This window comes from Pseudopodoces humilis, chromosome 7 (assembly GCF_049639895.1).
Source record: "Pseudopodoces humilis isolate 2021_Gansu_Grassland_sample_001 chromosome 7, ASM4963989v1, whole genome shotgun sequence".
Lineage (NCBI taxonomy): Eukaryota > Metazoa > Chordata > Aves > Passeriformes > Paridae > Pseudopodoces > Pseudopodoces humilis.
Genome location: NC_142206.1, coordinates 51,584,372 through 51,598,253, shown reverse-complemented (window position 1 = coordinate 51,598,253; position 13,882 = coordinate 51,584,372). Strand labels below are relative to the sequence as shown.

At 38.6% G+C, this 13,882-nt stretch overlaps 1 protein-coding gene across 3 annotated transcripts in view; it reads left to right on the top strand.

The window, feature by feature from the left end:
• The window catches only part of BEGAIN (brain enriched guanylate kinase associated), a 156,576-nt gene that overhangs the window by 103,530 nt on the left and 39,164 nt on the right, over positions 1–13,882 (top strand). For all 3 annotated transcript variants that reach the window (XM_088057850.1, XM_088057849.1, XM_088057851.1), the window contains one exon: positions 295–361. In XM_088057850.1, coding sequence (XP_087913976.1) covers positions 295–361 — 67 coding nt within the window. The remainder of the gene's footprint in view (positions 1–294; positions 362–13,882) is intronic.

Sequence of the window (13,882 nt, the reverse complement as noted above, 5' to 3'; positions counted from 1 at the left end):
CAAGTTCCTAGGCTGTAATGTGTGTCTGCACACAAGTGCAGAATGACCAACACTATCTTCACTTCCTGCTGGAATTTGCTGCTAAATATAGTAGGAAAATATGACAAAGAAGTTTGGAAGTTTGCTTAGGAAGCAGGTGGTAATTGCATTTCAAAGGCAACCACTGACTGGTAACAGGAGTGATAAGCAAATAGAATTCAAGTAGTGCAAGCCAAGGTTTTGTACTGATGTGAAATACAGGTAAAAAACATGAAAAGCAATGCATTCAGTTACATGATATCATCTTTGTTTTAGGATACAAAACAATTACCTAGCCTTACAAAGAATTAATCAGGATCTGGAGGATAAACTTTACAGAATGGTAAGTTATCATAAGTGCTTTTTTTTTTCTTTTTAATATATTAAATGTGGTTTTATGGTTCTTAAGTCATTGGAAAAACACGTATGTAGCTGTCACAAAAAACACCCTCAAGCTCTAAAAGCAGTTATGCTTAGAAAAGTTATCATGATGAAGAGCTCAAGCTATGTACAATGACATAGCTCCATCAATTTAAATAGAGATTGCCTTGACTGATGATCAAGCTGAGTAAATTGAACCTTTAAAATAATTCTGGTTAATTTAGTTAATATCTCCATGGGTTTAAAAATTTATGTTTTCATTAAGTATCAAATTTAAATAAGGTAATCCAATGTTTTCTCATTCTTCTTAGATATTTCCACTCAGTTTTTATTAAATGATGTAATAGAGTTTGGATGATCTGACTTTTAAATTCTTTTGTAACTATCAAGCTCAGTATATTAATTTCCAATTTGCATGTGTCTGCCACCACAACATCAATGTCACTGTCACAGGCCAACTAATAACTGCAAGAAGAAAACACTGCAGCCTTTGTGGGCTCCACACTGCAAGACACAGCACCACTGATTCAAAATAGCTTGAAGATGTCAAAAAGAAATGGCAAAGCCATTGGTGCTACCCCTGGCTCCTTGCTAATGCTGCTGGGACATTGTGCTCACTGTTAGGAGTAAAATTACAAAGGAATGTGGGGATAATGTTTAGAGAGGAAAGAATGACAGTTTGGAACTTCCAGAGATCTCAGGTAGCAATTGCATGGGTGAGAAGCTTGGACTGGGGGGAACAATTTCTTGTGGATTTTAAGTACAGTCTATAGTAACATACAGGACAGGCACCGGCCTTTACTAATAAACAAATTTTTGAAAATGTCTTTGTTCTTATCTCAGAGTCCTATTTCAATAGCTAACAATGAATAGGGGACTGAGCTTTTGCAACTGGCTAACAGCAGGGCAAAATTACAGCTGGGTTGCAGCTGATATTTGTTAAATAGATGTTTAAACACTGTAAAAGCATAAATAACATTTGGTCTCAGGTTGTTGCTTTTTTTCTCCACTCTTCCTTTGTTGCTTTTTTGCTTTTGCCCAAATCACTTTGGGATTTTGTCTTCATCTGTAGCCCAACATTTATTACCTATGCACCACAAAAGATAAATAAAGTAGAGCCATTAAGGCTGGTAAAGGAAATAAAAATAATAGAAACATAGACAGGGGGACTCCATAAAATCCAGGTGTTTTTATCAGGTATTTCAGATCAAAGCAAAGAATTTTTAAATTGCTGTTTCAGCATCTAGTTAAATCCTTGAGAAATTATTTCAGAGCACAGCCCAGAAAAACCAAAAACCAGTCCCGTGGAGCACTGTGCCTTTCTTTATCCCACTAATATGACAGACATTGAAGATAGCTTTAGAGGCTTGAAGAAGATCAATCAGTCTCTGTACTCCACTTAACTCCAGACTGCTTTTCTTTCCAAAATATTGAAACTGAAGGCACAAAACAAAACAAAACAAATGTCAAATGGAAGCTCTATTGAAGGAGAAAGATGAGGAAGTACTGTGTCTGAGCTAGATAAGTCAAACCTTTTGATTTTCAGAGGATTCCAAGAGCTCTCAATACTTCAGAGACAGTTAAATAACAGCTGGTCTGGTGAATAAACAGCTTATTGTGGACTGGGCTTGTGGATACCTTTCTCTCCCTTTCCTTCTTAGGAGGAACAGCTGTGTGTATTTTTTTGTTGTTGTTGTTTTGTTTTGTTTAGTCTGTCATTCTGAAATCAAACAATTTTTTTTATTTCTCTACCCTTATACAAATCCAAATATATCAACCATGTGTTTACTTTCTCCCTCTCTCCCCTACCCCATCTCTCTGTATACACACACATGTATATGCACACATACCTACACATTTTGACTATTTGGTGGGCTCACATTCAACAAGTAGGAAAAGAAAGATCCCCAGGCAGTGGTTCCTTGCTCCCCTTGCCTGCAGATAACGTAGGATGCTCCCAGGAGATGAGTTAATCCCTGCCCTAACAGGTGATTCACAATTCCCCCTCTCCCAATCACTGGTCCCTGCTCATTGCACCTAGGACTCCACTGTGACCTCCCTTTTCTAACATTTTTGGGTATCCTGGATGTTATAGCCTTTCATGCCTGCTATTGGCATAAGAGATGTAAAAGGATAATCATTAATTCATCAGCAGTCACAGAAAAGAAGTTGAGGTAGCAGTTACTTTTCTTCTAGGTTTCTGCCTCCTTTTGGGTGCTAATCTATAAAATATTTAAAAATATTTGAAAGCACACTTCTGATCACAGCAATTGGTATCCAACTGAAACTTCTGTCATGTCAGAATGTGAAAGATAAATATGAAATATGAACCATGGTTTCTGATTTGGCTAAGTGCTAAAAAATGCAATCCTGAAATCAGGGAGAGCTTGTTGTATTAAACTGGGCAAGACTAAACACATGGAACAGTAGAGGAATGTGGCACAGAGATAAAATTTTGCTGTCACTCCTCATAAAACTCCTGTTCTTCCACTTCAGTAAATGTCTTCAGGTGAAGAAAACTTCTTTAATCTTGTAAGCACTGGTTAAGAAGTGGAATATACAGGCTGTTGCCTAAATAATTAATCTTTATAACTCTTCTCCATTAAGATGTGGGAAAAGACTAAGCAGAGTCCTCACATTTTGCAGTGCAATTCTGTCACAGCACTGTTCAATCAAATAACTTTTTATGATATTTAGTTCCAGTTGATATCAGTAATCTTCACTTTCCCTTACACTCGTTTGAGTTTCTGGAGCATGCTCTGCCATGGTCCTGCTGCTCACAAACAGCACTTTCAAGTAGATTATGCAAGTCATCCCAACCACAAGTTAAGAAATCCTTTATATGATCTCAATCCAGCTGTATTCTCCATATGATCCTCTCTGGAATTAAGCAACATATATTTAAAAAGCTTTTGAAGTTTTAAATCTTTTGGTTGCAGTTAGTTCTGCAGTTTTACCTTTAATGCCATAAGCAACATTTTTAATGGTATCTTCATTTGGGAAGAACTGGTGCCTAATAATAGCTCCTTAATAAACCCACCTGCTAATGAAAATTGCACCCATTTCTCCTCCCCCATCTGCACTTTCAATGTTGTTGAAAACATGATCACAGAAATCCAGCTGCAAAGAACTCAGGAGACCTTATTACCCAGAAACACCCTAAAATATGTCTTTTTTACAAAGTCTGACAGACAGACTGCTGGATGGTATCAGCTTTGGTTCCCATCTCTGCAAAGCCAGCACCAACCCTCTGCACACAGTGCATTATACATTTTATCATCTGTCAAGGTGAAAACTCTTACATTTTTACAATAAAATGTACAAAATTTACAACTAAATTTTACCATAGAACTTTTACGATACTACACATCAAAGTCTGATTTTTCATTTACATTAAGGCAGGCCAGGTGTGTGACTCTGCCATAAAGTTGGAAGAAATTATTATATAAACCAGAAGTAAAGAGGGATTTGTGTTAAGGATGATCATGTCTGAAATGCTGCACTTTCTGAGCACTGCACTGATTTTTATCCTGTTTCTGCCTCTGCCTATGATTTGGAGGATGACTAGGAGGTGCAGCAAATACTTTATGTCCTATGTTTTTGAGAGTTATTTATCCAGCTCTTGGATATCTGAGGGGTTCCAGTTTGCTGGCCATAATATATACTTAAGCATCTCCAGTTGGGGAAATCCAAATATGAATTAAATATGAGCTGGATAGTTTTAAGTGGTGCTCTGAGACCTTGTGTGAGGGAAATATTATTTTAAAAGAAGCAGATTGCTGGCTATCCAGGACAGGAAGGTAAAGAATATGAGAAGTGGTGAGGAATTTTATGAACAATTTCAGTCAGGCATTAAAAACATCTAAGTACCAGCAGATTGGCTTTGGAATTTGAACCAATGACTAGATTGCACATGAGTCTCTTATGACACCTACCAGTCACAACCTCAATATGGTTTAAATCACAGGTGAAAGATGAACACAATGGTGAGAAAACTTTTTTCTCACACAAACACAAGAATAACAGAAGCCCAGCATCCTTGGGTTCTTGAATGGAATGTGATGACTCTGATAGTGACTTTGAAAAGAGTCATTTAAAGCCCATCTTTTCATTTTCTTTCCTTTATGGAAGAAGAAGTTTCTTCCCTTTCCCCCATGTCCCATGAAAATCAAATAGAGATGACCTAAATATACTTACAAAGATTTGCATCCCAAAGAAAAGAAAGTTTAGAGTCAGCTCAACCTGGCAGGCTCATTTACTCACATTCACTGAAGACAGCTGTGAATTTCAAGAGAAATTTATACTGGTTGGTTAGTTAAGGCAGAAGCCAGAGAAGGTTTGTGCTTTGTGGACTAAACAACTGCAAAATAACATTTCTAAGGAAGGAAATGACCATAAATGGCACAGAAACAAGTAATTCATAAAAATAGCAGTTGAAAAAATGCATTTCTAGGAGGACTTAAGACTACATGGTTTTATGCTTCCAGGCACTTTGTGCTAAAGATGTCAATTTCTCACTAACTCTCTTCATACTCATATTCCAAGTTAAAAATATTGCCAGATAGGAAATAGGATCCACACACATTAACACCTGTTGGAACTACACAAGCTCAGACTGAGTAGGTTCATGAGTTTTGCAGTCAAATAAATGGATTCTCCTGGATAACTTGGGAACATGAGCATGAGCATGCAGGCTTTCAGACATCCTCAGTCTTTCACTCTCTGAACAGAGGTTCACTTCCCATTGTTGCTCCACTGTAATGTGGTTGGTGATTGCCACTCCTCTTCCCAAGAGACACCTGAGGCAGCCCAGCCACTCACAAATTGCTCTACATGAATAGGTGAGAGACTGTTCTGGAAACTACTTTCAATTTTTCCAAAAGGCATGTGGCTGTTCTGCTCTGTCTCTCCCTCTCAGGACATCTTCTGCAGCTATGAGCAACCTAAGGAAGCTGTAAAGTGACAATGGACACTTCTCACTTCCAACATTGTCTCTGTAGCATGATGGCAAAACTCCTTCTTAACATAAGTCTTCTCTCTTGGCCACTGATATGCATTTCTGATACCTGAGGGTTTCAACCATTTTCTTCACCCTGATCTCCTTGGTTTGGTTTCTGTCTCTCAGGACAACCCCTTGGGATACCGTACTGACTAGCTGGGAACAGAAAAATCTGTTGTTTTCAAAGATGAAAAAGCAGAAATATGTATGGGAGGCAGGTGGTTTTGACCTTTCTATTTCTTGTAAGGGCCTCAGTCCTTTGTGATTATCTGCCAATTTACTGCAATGGCAGGGAAAGCAAGAACAAGAGTAAGCCTGAAAGGTGTTCTGCAGAAGAACATCTCACATCTCGAAGTCCTTCACATCTCCAAGTCCTTCACAAAAGCTGGCGTCACCTGTGAATGTGAAAAACAGGGCATAGAAGAGTGACATGTCTTGGCCAAGATCATCAAGAAGCAAATCTATGAATAACTTTTAGGTCTTATCTAACCAAATCCACTGCCTACAGAAAATATCAAAGGACTTCCTAGGTTTTACTAGATCCAATTTAAAATGCCAGTTGTTTACCTCCCATTTCAGATAAATTGAAATAGCAAAGACAGCGTTTATCAGAGAGAGAGAGAGAGAAGGAGAGGGAGGGAAGGAGAGGGAGGGAAGGAAGGGAAGGGAAGGGAAGGTGCGGGAAGGGAAGGTGCGGGAAGGGAAGGTGCGGGAAGGGAAGGGAAGGTGCGGGAAGGGAAGGGAAGGGAAGGGAAGGGAAGGGAAGGGAAGGGAAGGAAGGGAAGGGAAAGGGAAGGGAAGGGAAGGGAAGGGAAGGGAAGGGAAGGGATGGAAGGGGAGGGAAGGGAAGGGAAGGGAAGGGAAGGGAAGGGAAGGGAAGGGAAGGGAAGGGAAGGGAAGGGAAGGGAAGGGAAGGGAAGGGAAGGGAAGGGAAGGGAAGGGAAGGGAAGGGAAGGGAAGGGAAGGGAAGGGAAGGGAAGGGAAGGGAAGGGAAGGGAAGGGAAGGGAAGGGAAGGGAAGGGAAGGGAAGGGAAGGGAAGGGAAGGGAAGGGAAGGGAAGGGAAGGGAAGGGAAGGGAAGGGAAGGGAAGGGAAGGGAAGGGAAGGGAAGGGAAGGGAAGGGTGGAAATACAAGCAGAGTGCTGGTAGTCAGTGTATAGTATTTAGCCCAAGTCACTAAAGATCATCAGTTTCATAATTATTTTGTTTTCCTAAATAAAAACAAGTAGTTTTTGGAAATAGTATTGCATCTACAGAATCCAAAACTATTTCATTTCATCTGTACAGGAGAGAGTATAGAATTCATTGAGATAAGAAAATGACTTTTGTGAAGTGAAAATCAAGAGAGGGCTGGAGAAAGATGAATTAGTACATTCTCTTTTTCTGGTTGTATATTTTGTGCTCACAGAACAGTACTAAAGATATGAAGGATTATCAACATCATAAGACCTTTCCTTTATTATCACAAGTGGCATGTACCTCCAGCAGAATCCTCTTTGCTCACTAGAGGTGTAATATTTAATCCTGTACTTCTTTCTTTTTCTTTTTCTTTTTCTTTTTTCCTCCAGAAACAAACATTTATTCTTTCAACCTCCCATCACTAACACAGCCTCAGAAGATACTATTACACTGACTTCAGGGAATTAGCATCAGTCAACACCATCTCTATTCCCTCCAGCTATAATTTATTTAGCATTTTATTATCAGGAAGGACTCTACCCTGGCAAGGCATACCCTTGATGTGAAATGTAGGAGATGATAGGTACAAGGAAAGACTGTAAGCACATTTTGTCAACTTCATCTCTAGTGCCAGGAGAAAGCACAGGCTGTGAAGATGATTAGCTGGCTTAGAAAGGCTTCTAATATGCTGATTGATTTTTCAAGTACTATTGCAAGCTGTAGGACACCAGGGAAGTTGATGGCAAGTAAAACTACCCTCTGGCTTCCAACAAGTTTGTCCTGCTGTCATTTGGGTTAGGTAATGAACTGATTATGCTCATTTATAAACAACTGATCCTCAGCACTGCTGGTTTCCCAAAGAACTGGTCCTAAGTCAGCAAAATAAATCACTTCTAAACTGGGGAAAAACTTTTTGTCACAAAAGATATCCAGTGCCTGGAGCAAATTCTTAAGCACTTGAAAAAGATGAGCTCATTCCTGCTTAGAGGAGCAATCAGCCTGTGTAGTGGTACTCTGTTCATCCATATTTTATATCAAAGAGCACATCTAAGCAGAACCCAGGCCAGGAATGGCAGGACCCTTCCCCAGCCTAGGGCCAGGTTTGTTTGCATTCATTGAATTTAGGTGAAGGTTATAACTTAAATTTCTGCTCAGATTTGCACTTAGAAAAAGCTGAATGAGAGGTGACAGGTGCCTTTACCCTGAGCTCATGTTAGACACAGGACATGCACTGAACTGAAAACCTCAGGAATATTTCGAGATGACACTGTGACAAGAAGCCCTTTAGCAGGAGGTGCAGGGGTAAGCAGATTTTATCATAATGTACTTTTACACCTGTAGGTTGGCATTATTTCAAATTAGGAGCAAACCCCTACAGCTGTCAGTGCTATGCTGGAGTGCTGCATGGTGACATACCCTGCTCAGCCATTGCAGGCTTGCCCCATGAAGAAACATTAGAGATCAACACTAGTACTTGTTGTACCAGGAAGAAAAGCAATCATCCTGCATTTCTTTTACAAATCACCTGCACAGAAAGAAAAGCATGTTTTTACTTCACAAGCAGATCCTTGACAGCACTTTGTGAAACAGAGTTCTTTCTGTGATATGTTATTAATTATACACCGGTGTCAAAGATTTTTTTCTCCTTTTACAGTTATGGAATTACATTTCATGGGGTAGTCAAGGAAACAAATCTTTATGAGACCTTTGCTAATGAAAGGTTGAATATGACATTAAGAGCAAATCATTCTTCAAGTGAAATGCCATAGAGCATGATACCAGAATCCTCAGACAAAACATTACAGCCCCATGATGATATCTTTAACAAAATTATAGTATAGCAAATCAAGGACAAAACTCAGATTCTGCTGCAGGTGATATTTAATCAGAAAAATTAGAAGTGTTGCTTACTAAAAAGGATAAATTCTATAATTTAACTCTCATGGACAAATTAGATTGGGTCAGTAATTCAGGTAACAGCTCATTCATCAGAGAATAACTTTTTTCTTATTTCCATATCACTGGTATGTAGAATAGATCTTCTAAAATGTTATGGGCACAGAAGATACATTTGCAGCATATCCATTTATTCAGTTCCTCTGATCTGTCATAAAAAGAAGAAAATGCCAAGCTTGAAGATAACATGATGAATTATATTGCGGTAGTTTTAGCCTATCAAAAGGTCCCCAGCAATCAGAAAAAGGCATTCAGTAAGTAAACCCCCATATGCCTAAACTCTACTGTTCTTCTCTTACAACTCTTTACTAAAAAGAGGCAAAATAGGTTATAAAATTTTCAGCTGTCAGATACATTTCTTTCCTGAAAAAATACTTTTATTGTTTTGTCTTTCCCTTGGCATGTATTCTTGAAATCCGTTCCCATCTCTAACTGATTTTTGCCCCTCACTGAAACCAGTTTTTTTATCCTTTAGTCTGGGAATACCCTTCCTAGGCTCCAGACTTGCATCTTGGAAACAGCTGACAGTCAATACACAAGTACACTGAAGTGTCCAGTAAAGCATTATCTCATCCCTCTCCTTTGATTTGGGCACGTCTTGGCTTTGTTTTCTGTGTCTACCATCTGATATCTTCATTTTCCGTAACAGCATTTGAGAAGAATTGTATAAAGTGACTTGCTGGTCATGTGGTATAAGGATTTCACTACCTGCTGTAGAAATGTGCTGGATTTTCTTACAACAGGCTCCTTCCTAGTTGTATTTTAAGTCTTGCTACCTCTATACACTTCTTAATTATTGCAGAACATTTGTATGGAAGAATAAATCTCTTTATTTTGGAAAATGATTGATATACCAAATTTTCACATGACTACAGATTTTTTTCAATGGGCTTAAATTAACTTAATTCACACTCTTGACTATTCTTCCCCAATGTACCATAGAATAATCTGGCATGAGAAGGATTACAAAAGACTTGATTTAATTATATGCTCTGTCTGAGCAAATACAATTCAATTAAGGAAGATGTGATTATTAAATCTTAAATGCATTAGCATGCATCAATCAGCTGTATGAGCTTTAAACTAATAAATAGTTCTTTCACAGTTATCCAACTACTAGACAGAGAATCTGAATTAAAACCTCAAATAAAATTAGCCCAAGTCTCTCCATGCATTTTTTAAAGTATAATTTACTGAATGGATCTTTATACACCAACTGTAGTAATTTCAATGAAATTTGGTCCAATATTGGGTGATATTAAAGTAGTAAGTAACATGTTCTGGTTTGTCCCAAAATCTAATTTTTTTGTATGAAGGGACTAATTGAAGTGAAGACAGTACAACATTGGAATGTTTTTGTCTCAAAATAGCTGATAATTTAATGTTTCTATCAAAACTTCTGGTACTTTCCTGTTTAAATATTTTAGCTATTTTCCTTTCAAATTTCTAGTGTAGATACAGATAGATATTAAATATTTCAGTGAATAGAGAAACTATGCCTAGAAAAGTAAAATTATGATTTCTATGCAAGATGTCAGGGAAACAAATTAGAGTTTAAGTTACCCATTATTAAATATATCTTATTAAGACAGATTAAATTTCTTCTAATAGGGTGCAGCCATTCAATACCCAACTCAAGATGCTAATGAAAGGTGTCTCAATGGGAAAGATAGTTTTGTTAGATCTTCAATTAAGCCTTGTGAGAAAACATAAAGAATTCAAAATATGGCTCTGTCAACCTGCTGCACTAAAGTTTCAGACATGTAAAACTCAAGCTTTATGGGGTGACCTTGTGGGGTTGACATGAGGAGGAAGCTGAGCAAGAAAACTCTCCTCTGGAGACACCCCTGGCAGTGGCTCCCTTCTCGCCTTGCCTGGAGTCCTGGGAGCTCTGCAACCAGGAGAGACTCCTGCCAGCAGCAGAACGCAGAACTTTTCTTCCTCAGTCTGAACGTCTCTGCTTATTCACTTCTTTATTTTTTCCAGTTACATATTTCTTCCTAGAGTACACTGAGGAGGAAAGCAGTCTGTAGGCAGGAGAGATGCTGACAGTCCCATGCAACATCAGGGAAAGCAGCTGTCTCCTCTTCCCTTCTCAGGGTGACTGGAGAATTATCTCCCCGTTGGATGAATCCCCAGTACCTGCTCTGCTCCTCTGTGAATTTTCATGCCGTTATATTAATGTATCTTCATCTCAGTGTTCCCAGTTACAGTGACGCAAAAGCTCCGTAAATATAACATCAAGGGAAGAAATTTCATTTGAGCAGGGCTTATTTTACTCCTCAGTGACACATGTAATTGGCTTTATCTGCTGCAATGAGATTTTTCATAAACCTTCACTACATGGTCTTGCTCAGCTTTCTGCTGCTCAACTTCCAGGAATTTTTCTTTTGGCTAACTAGCCAGAAATAAAGAATAAAGAGTGAGAATATATTCCATGAGGAGGAAGAAATACAGGCCAGAAGCCCTTTAGGAGGAGAGTTCTAAAGAGGCAGGAATCTGCCTGCTTCTTTCAACATTGTAGCTACATATGCCCTCCCTTAAGCTGATTTGACCAGTTCTAAAGGCACAGAAGTCAGAATGAGGAATTTGAATGGTTTGCCCCCACAGGTGTCAATGCCAGCTGGCTCTATTGTCTCTAAAACCCTTCCCAGTAAAGCTACTAATACTAGTCTGGTCAGAGAGCCTTCCTATTCTACCTGGAAAACAGAATAGAAAGATAGCTGATACAAGGCATGTGGCTTTAGGTGGAGTATTTGGGTTCTCTGGAATCCTCACCCATTTGCTGTGAGGACAAGAAGATGCTTGGTTTAGCTGTATTCATCTAAAGCAAATAGGAAAGACCTGCCTGTGAAACTGGTGAGCTGTACCAGCCAGGCATCAACCTAGGTAACAAAGGTGAAGAGCTATTACCTTTTGCCATACAATCAAGATGTCAACGATAAAACCAATCAAGCCACCAAGATGTATGAAAGGAGACTCTTTAGATGCCTAAATGCCAGAACTGAGAATTTAGTAATAAACTAGGAGATTTAGAAGCAGTGTATATGCATTGGTGCCAGAAAATTACTCCAGCTCATGGAAAGACTTGTGCAACTAAAATGGTTAATGTAGCTTTTTGGGATAGACTAAGTGGATTGCAGAGCTTGGGAGCAGCACTCTGTATTGTGCCTGGCAACTCTGAAATAATAGTCCTGAATATAACTCAAATATTAATGGACAGCAGAGGTAGATCTCACGTTGGTCTCTGCCTGCCACAGACCACAGCACTGCAACGAGGTGTGCATCATCTCTATAAAGAGCTGTTTGGAACACACAAGAGGGAAAATTCTGTCATCTTTAGCTTTAACAACCTATGCTGATGGTCACTTACAGCCAGTAAAGAGCCTCTTACCAGTGATTAAGAAAAATTATAGGAACAATCTCCTGGTTATAAAAATGCTGCATTAAACATGAAGCTCCTTGCCTTCATTATGATAAATGCAGGGACTCATCTTTGAACTAAAATGAGTTGTAGCTTAAGAGAAAGAGATCATGAATTTATTACATTTTACATCAGTACACAGAATAAAGTCCAAACCAGTGATATCTGTTTTCAATGCAAAGGAGCAAATCTTGCAAATTATTTTGAGCCAAGCCATATGGGAGAAAAGGTTTTAAACACTTATCAATCACTGTTCATGTTGTTTTGCTAAAAAACAAATCTCACATTCAGGAATAAAAGACTAGAAACCTATAATTAAAAAACTTTAGGAGAAAAAGTAAAAATTGCTGCATAAATGGAAGCTGTACAAGTAGCAAGTACAAAGAAAAAGTAGAAAGAAGAGCTGAAAGTAGTCCATACCAGGTAAGGTCTGAAGCATAGAGAACAGGTAAAGGAAGGAAAAAGATACAGGAAAATAACCCATAAGATACTAGGTAGGTATAATAATGCTTCTGAGGTCCATATAACTAGAAGAAATTTAAACAATAACTTTGACATTTTACCTACTAGGCATGGAGGAGTGTGCACTAGCTTTAGTTCTCTAATGGAAGTGAAGTCAATGAGCTTCCTGGGTTTGGGAAAATTAGTACAAGGGAGCAATAGTCAGAACTTAGGACTCAACTTGTGCCTTGTGTCCCCTATTCTAGCCTATTAATTAAGTATAAGGGCTCAGCTAGTCCCCAGGCTCCCCTCTATTCCAATGAGAGATAAGAACACCTCTACAGCATGACTGCCACCCTCAAACAGGTATCTAAGCACGTAGGCAGAAGCATCCTTTGGGCACATCTCTTTCACTGACTAGAGACTACACAAGCAGCTTTACCCAGTGTCATGATGGTGAGAAGAATTTAAGTTATGGGAGATGAATACCCAGCTCCTGTGACGTAATAATACTCCATAATTCAAAGCTATGAACCCCTGTGTTCCCCCTGGATATTTATGTTTCTTCTTTTTGTCCTACAGGAGAAATACACTTAAAAGATCCTTAAAAAAAAAAAGAAAATAACAACAAACAACAACAACAGCAACAAAAAACACCTTCAAAATTAAAGTAGACCAAACAGTCCAAGACATTGAAAAGTTATACCATGCGATCTTATTTTCTTGAAAACAGTGCATCCACCTGGGAAAAATAGCTGTACATTGACTAAAAGCAAGTCAAGAATCATTACTTTAGTATGCAGAGCTTTTCCTAAGGGTGTGAAGATACTTCCTTTTCTAAATGCACCTTTCATATTTACTGTGCTCTATTAATCACTGCAGAATTAGCAGATAGCTGCCCAGTGCTAGGGCATTTATGAGGAGAGTTTAGAGGGTTTTTCTTTTTACACAGATTATCTAAGCAATATAGTCATATTGCAGGTATGATTATCCAAGTTTAGTGTCAATAAGTGCTTGGTAACATGCTGGGGTGAGAGGACATTGTGTTATATAGATGACAGTACAAGTAGCATCTCCAAACACATTCTATTTAGCAGAGTACAAAGTTGTATTTTGCTCATTTCTGGTTTAGCTGTTCCTGTAGTTCCAACAGTGTTTTTTTAAAACAAAACAGTTTCTTTACCAAGACTGACAGTTATAGAATCTTGGATTCATTATGAAGTAGAGATCAGATTTTACCTGAAGTGAAGACTTTACACAACCACAGAAGTGTGTCCCTATACCCTAAAGCATGTGGGTTTTTAAATCAAAATCTGATAAGCCCTAAGGGCTTTGATCATCCTCTCCTAAGGTCTCAGCTGCTGTAAAAAGTCTCAGAGGGAGGTCATTTCTACTAAAAGTCCTCTTAAAAATTTTCTGAGCCTCTCCACTTTCTTGTATCTTGGATTGCAATTCTCCTTCTACAAAATACAGTAAAGTCAGCTC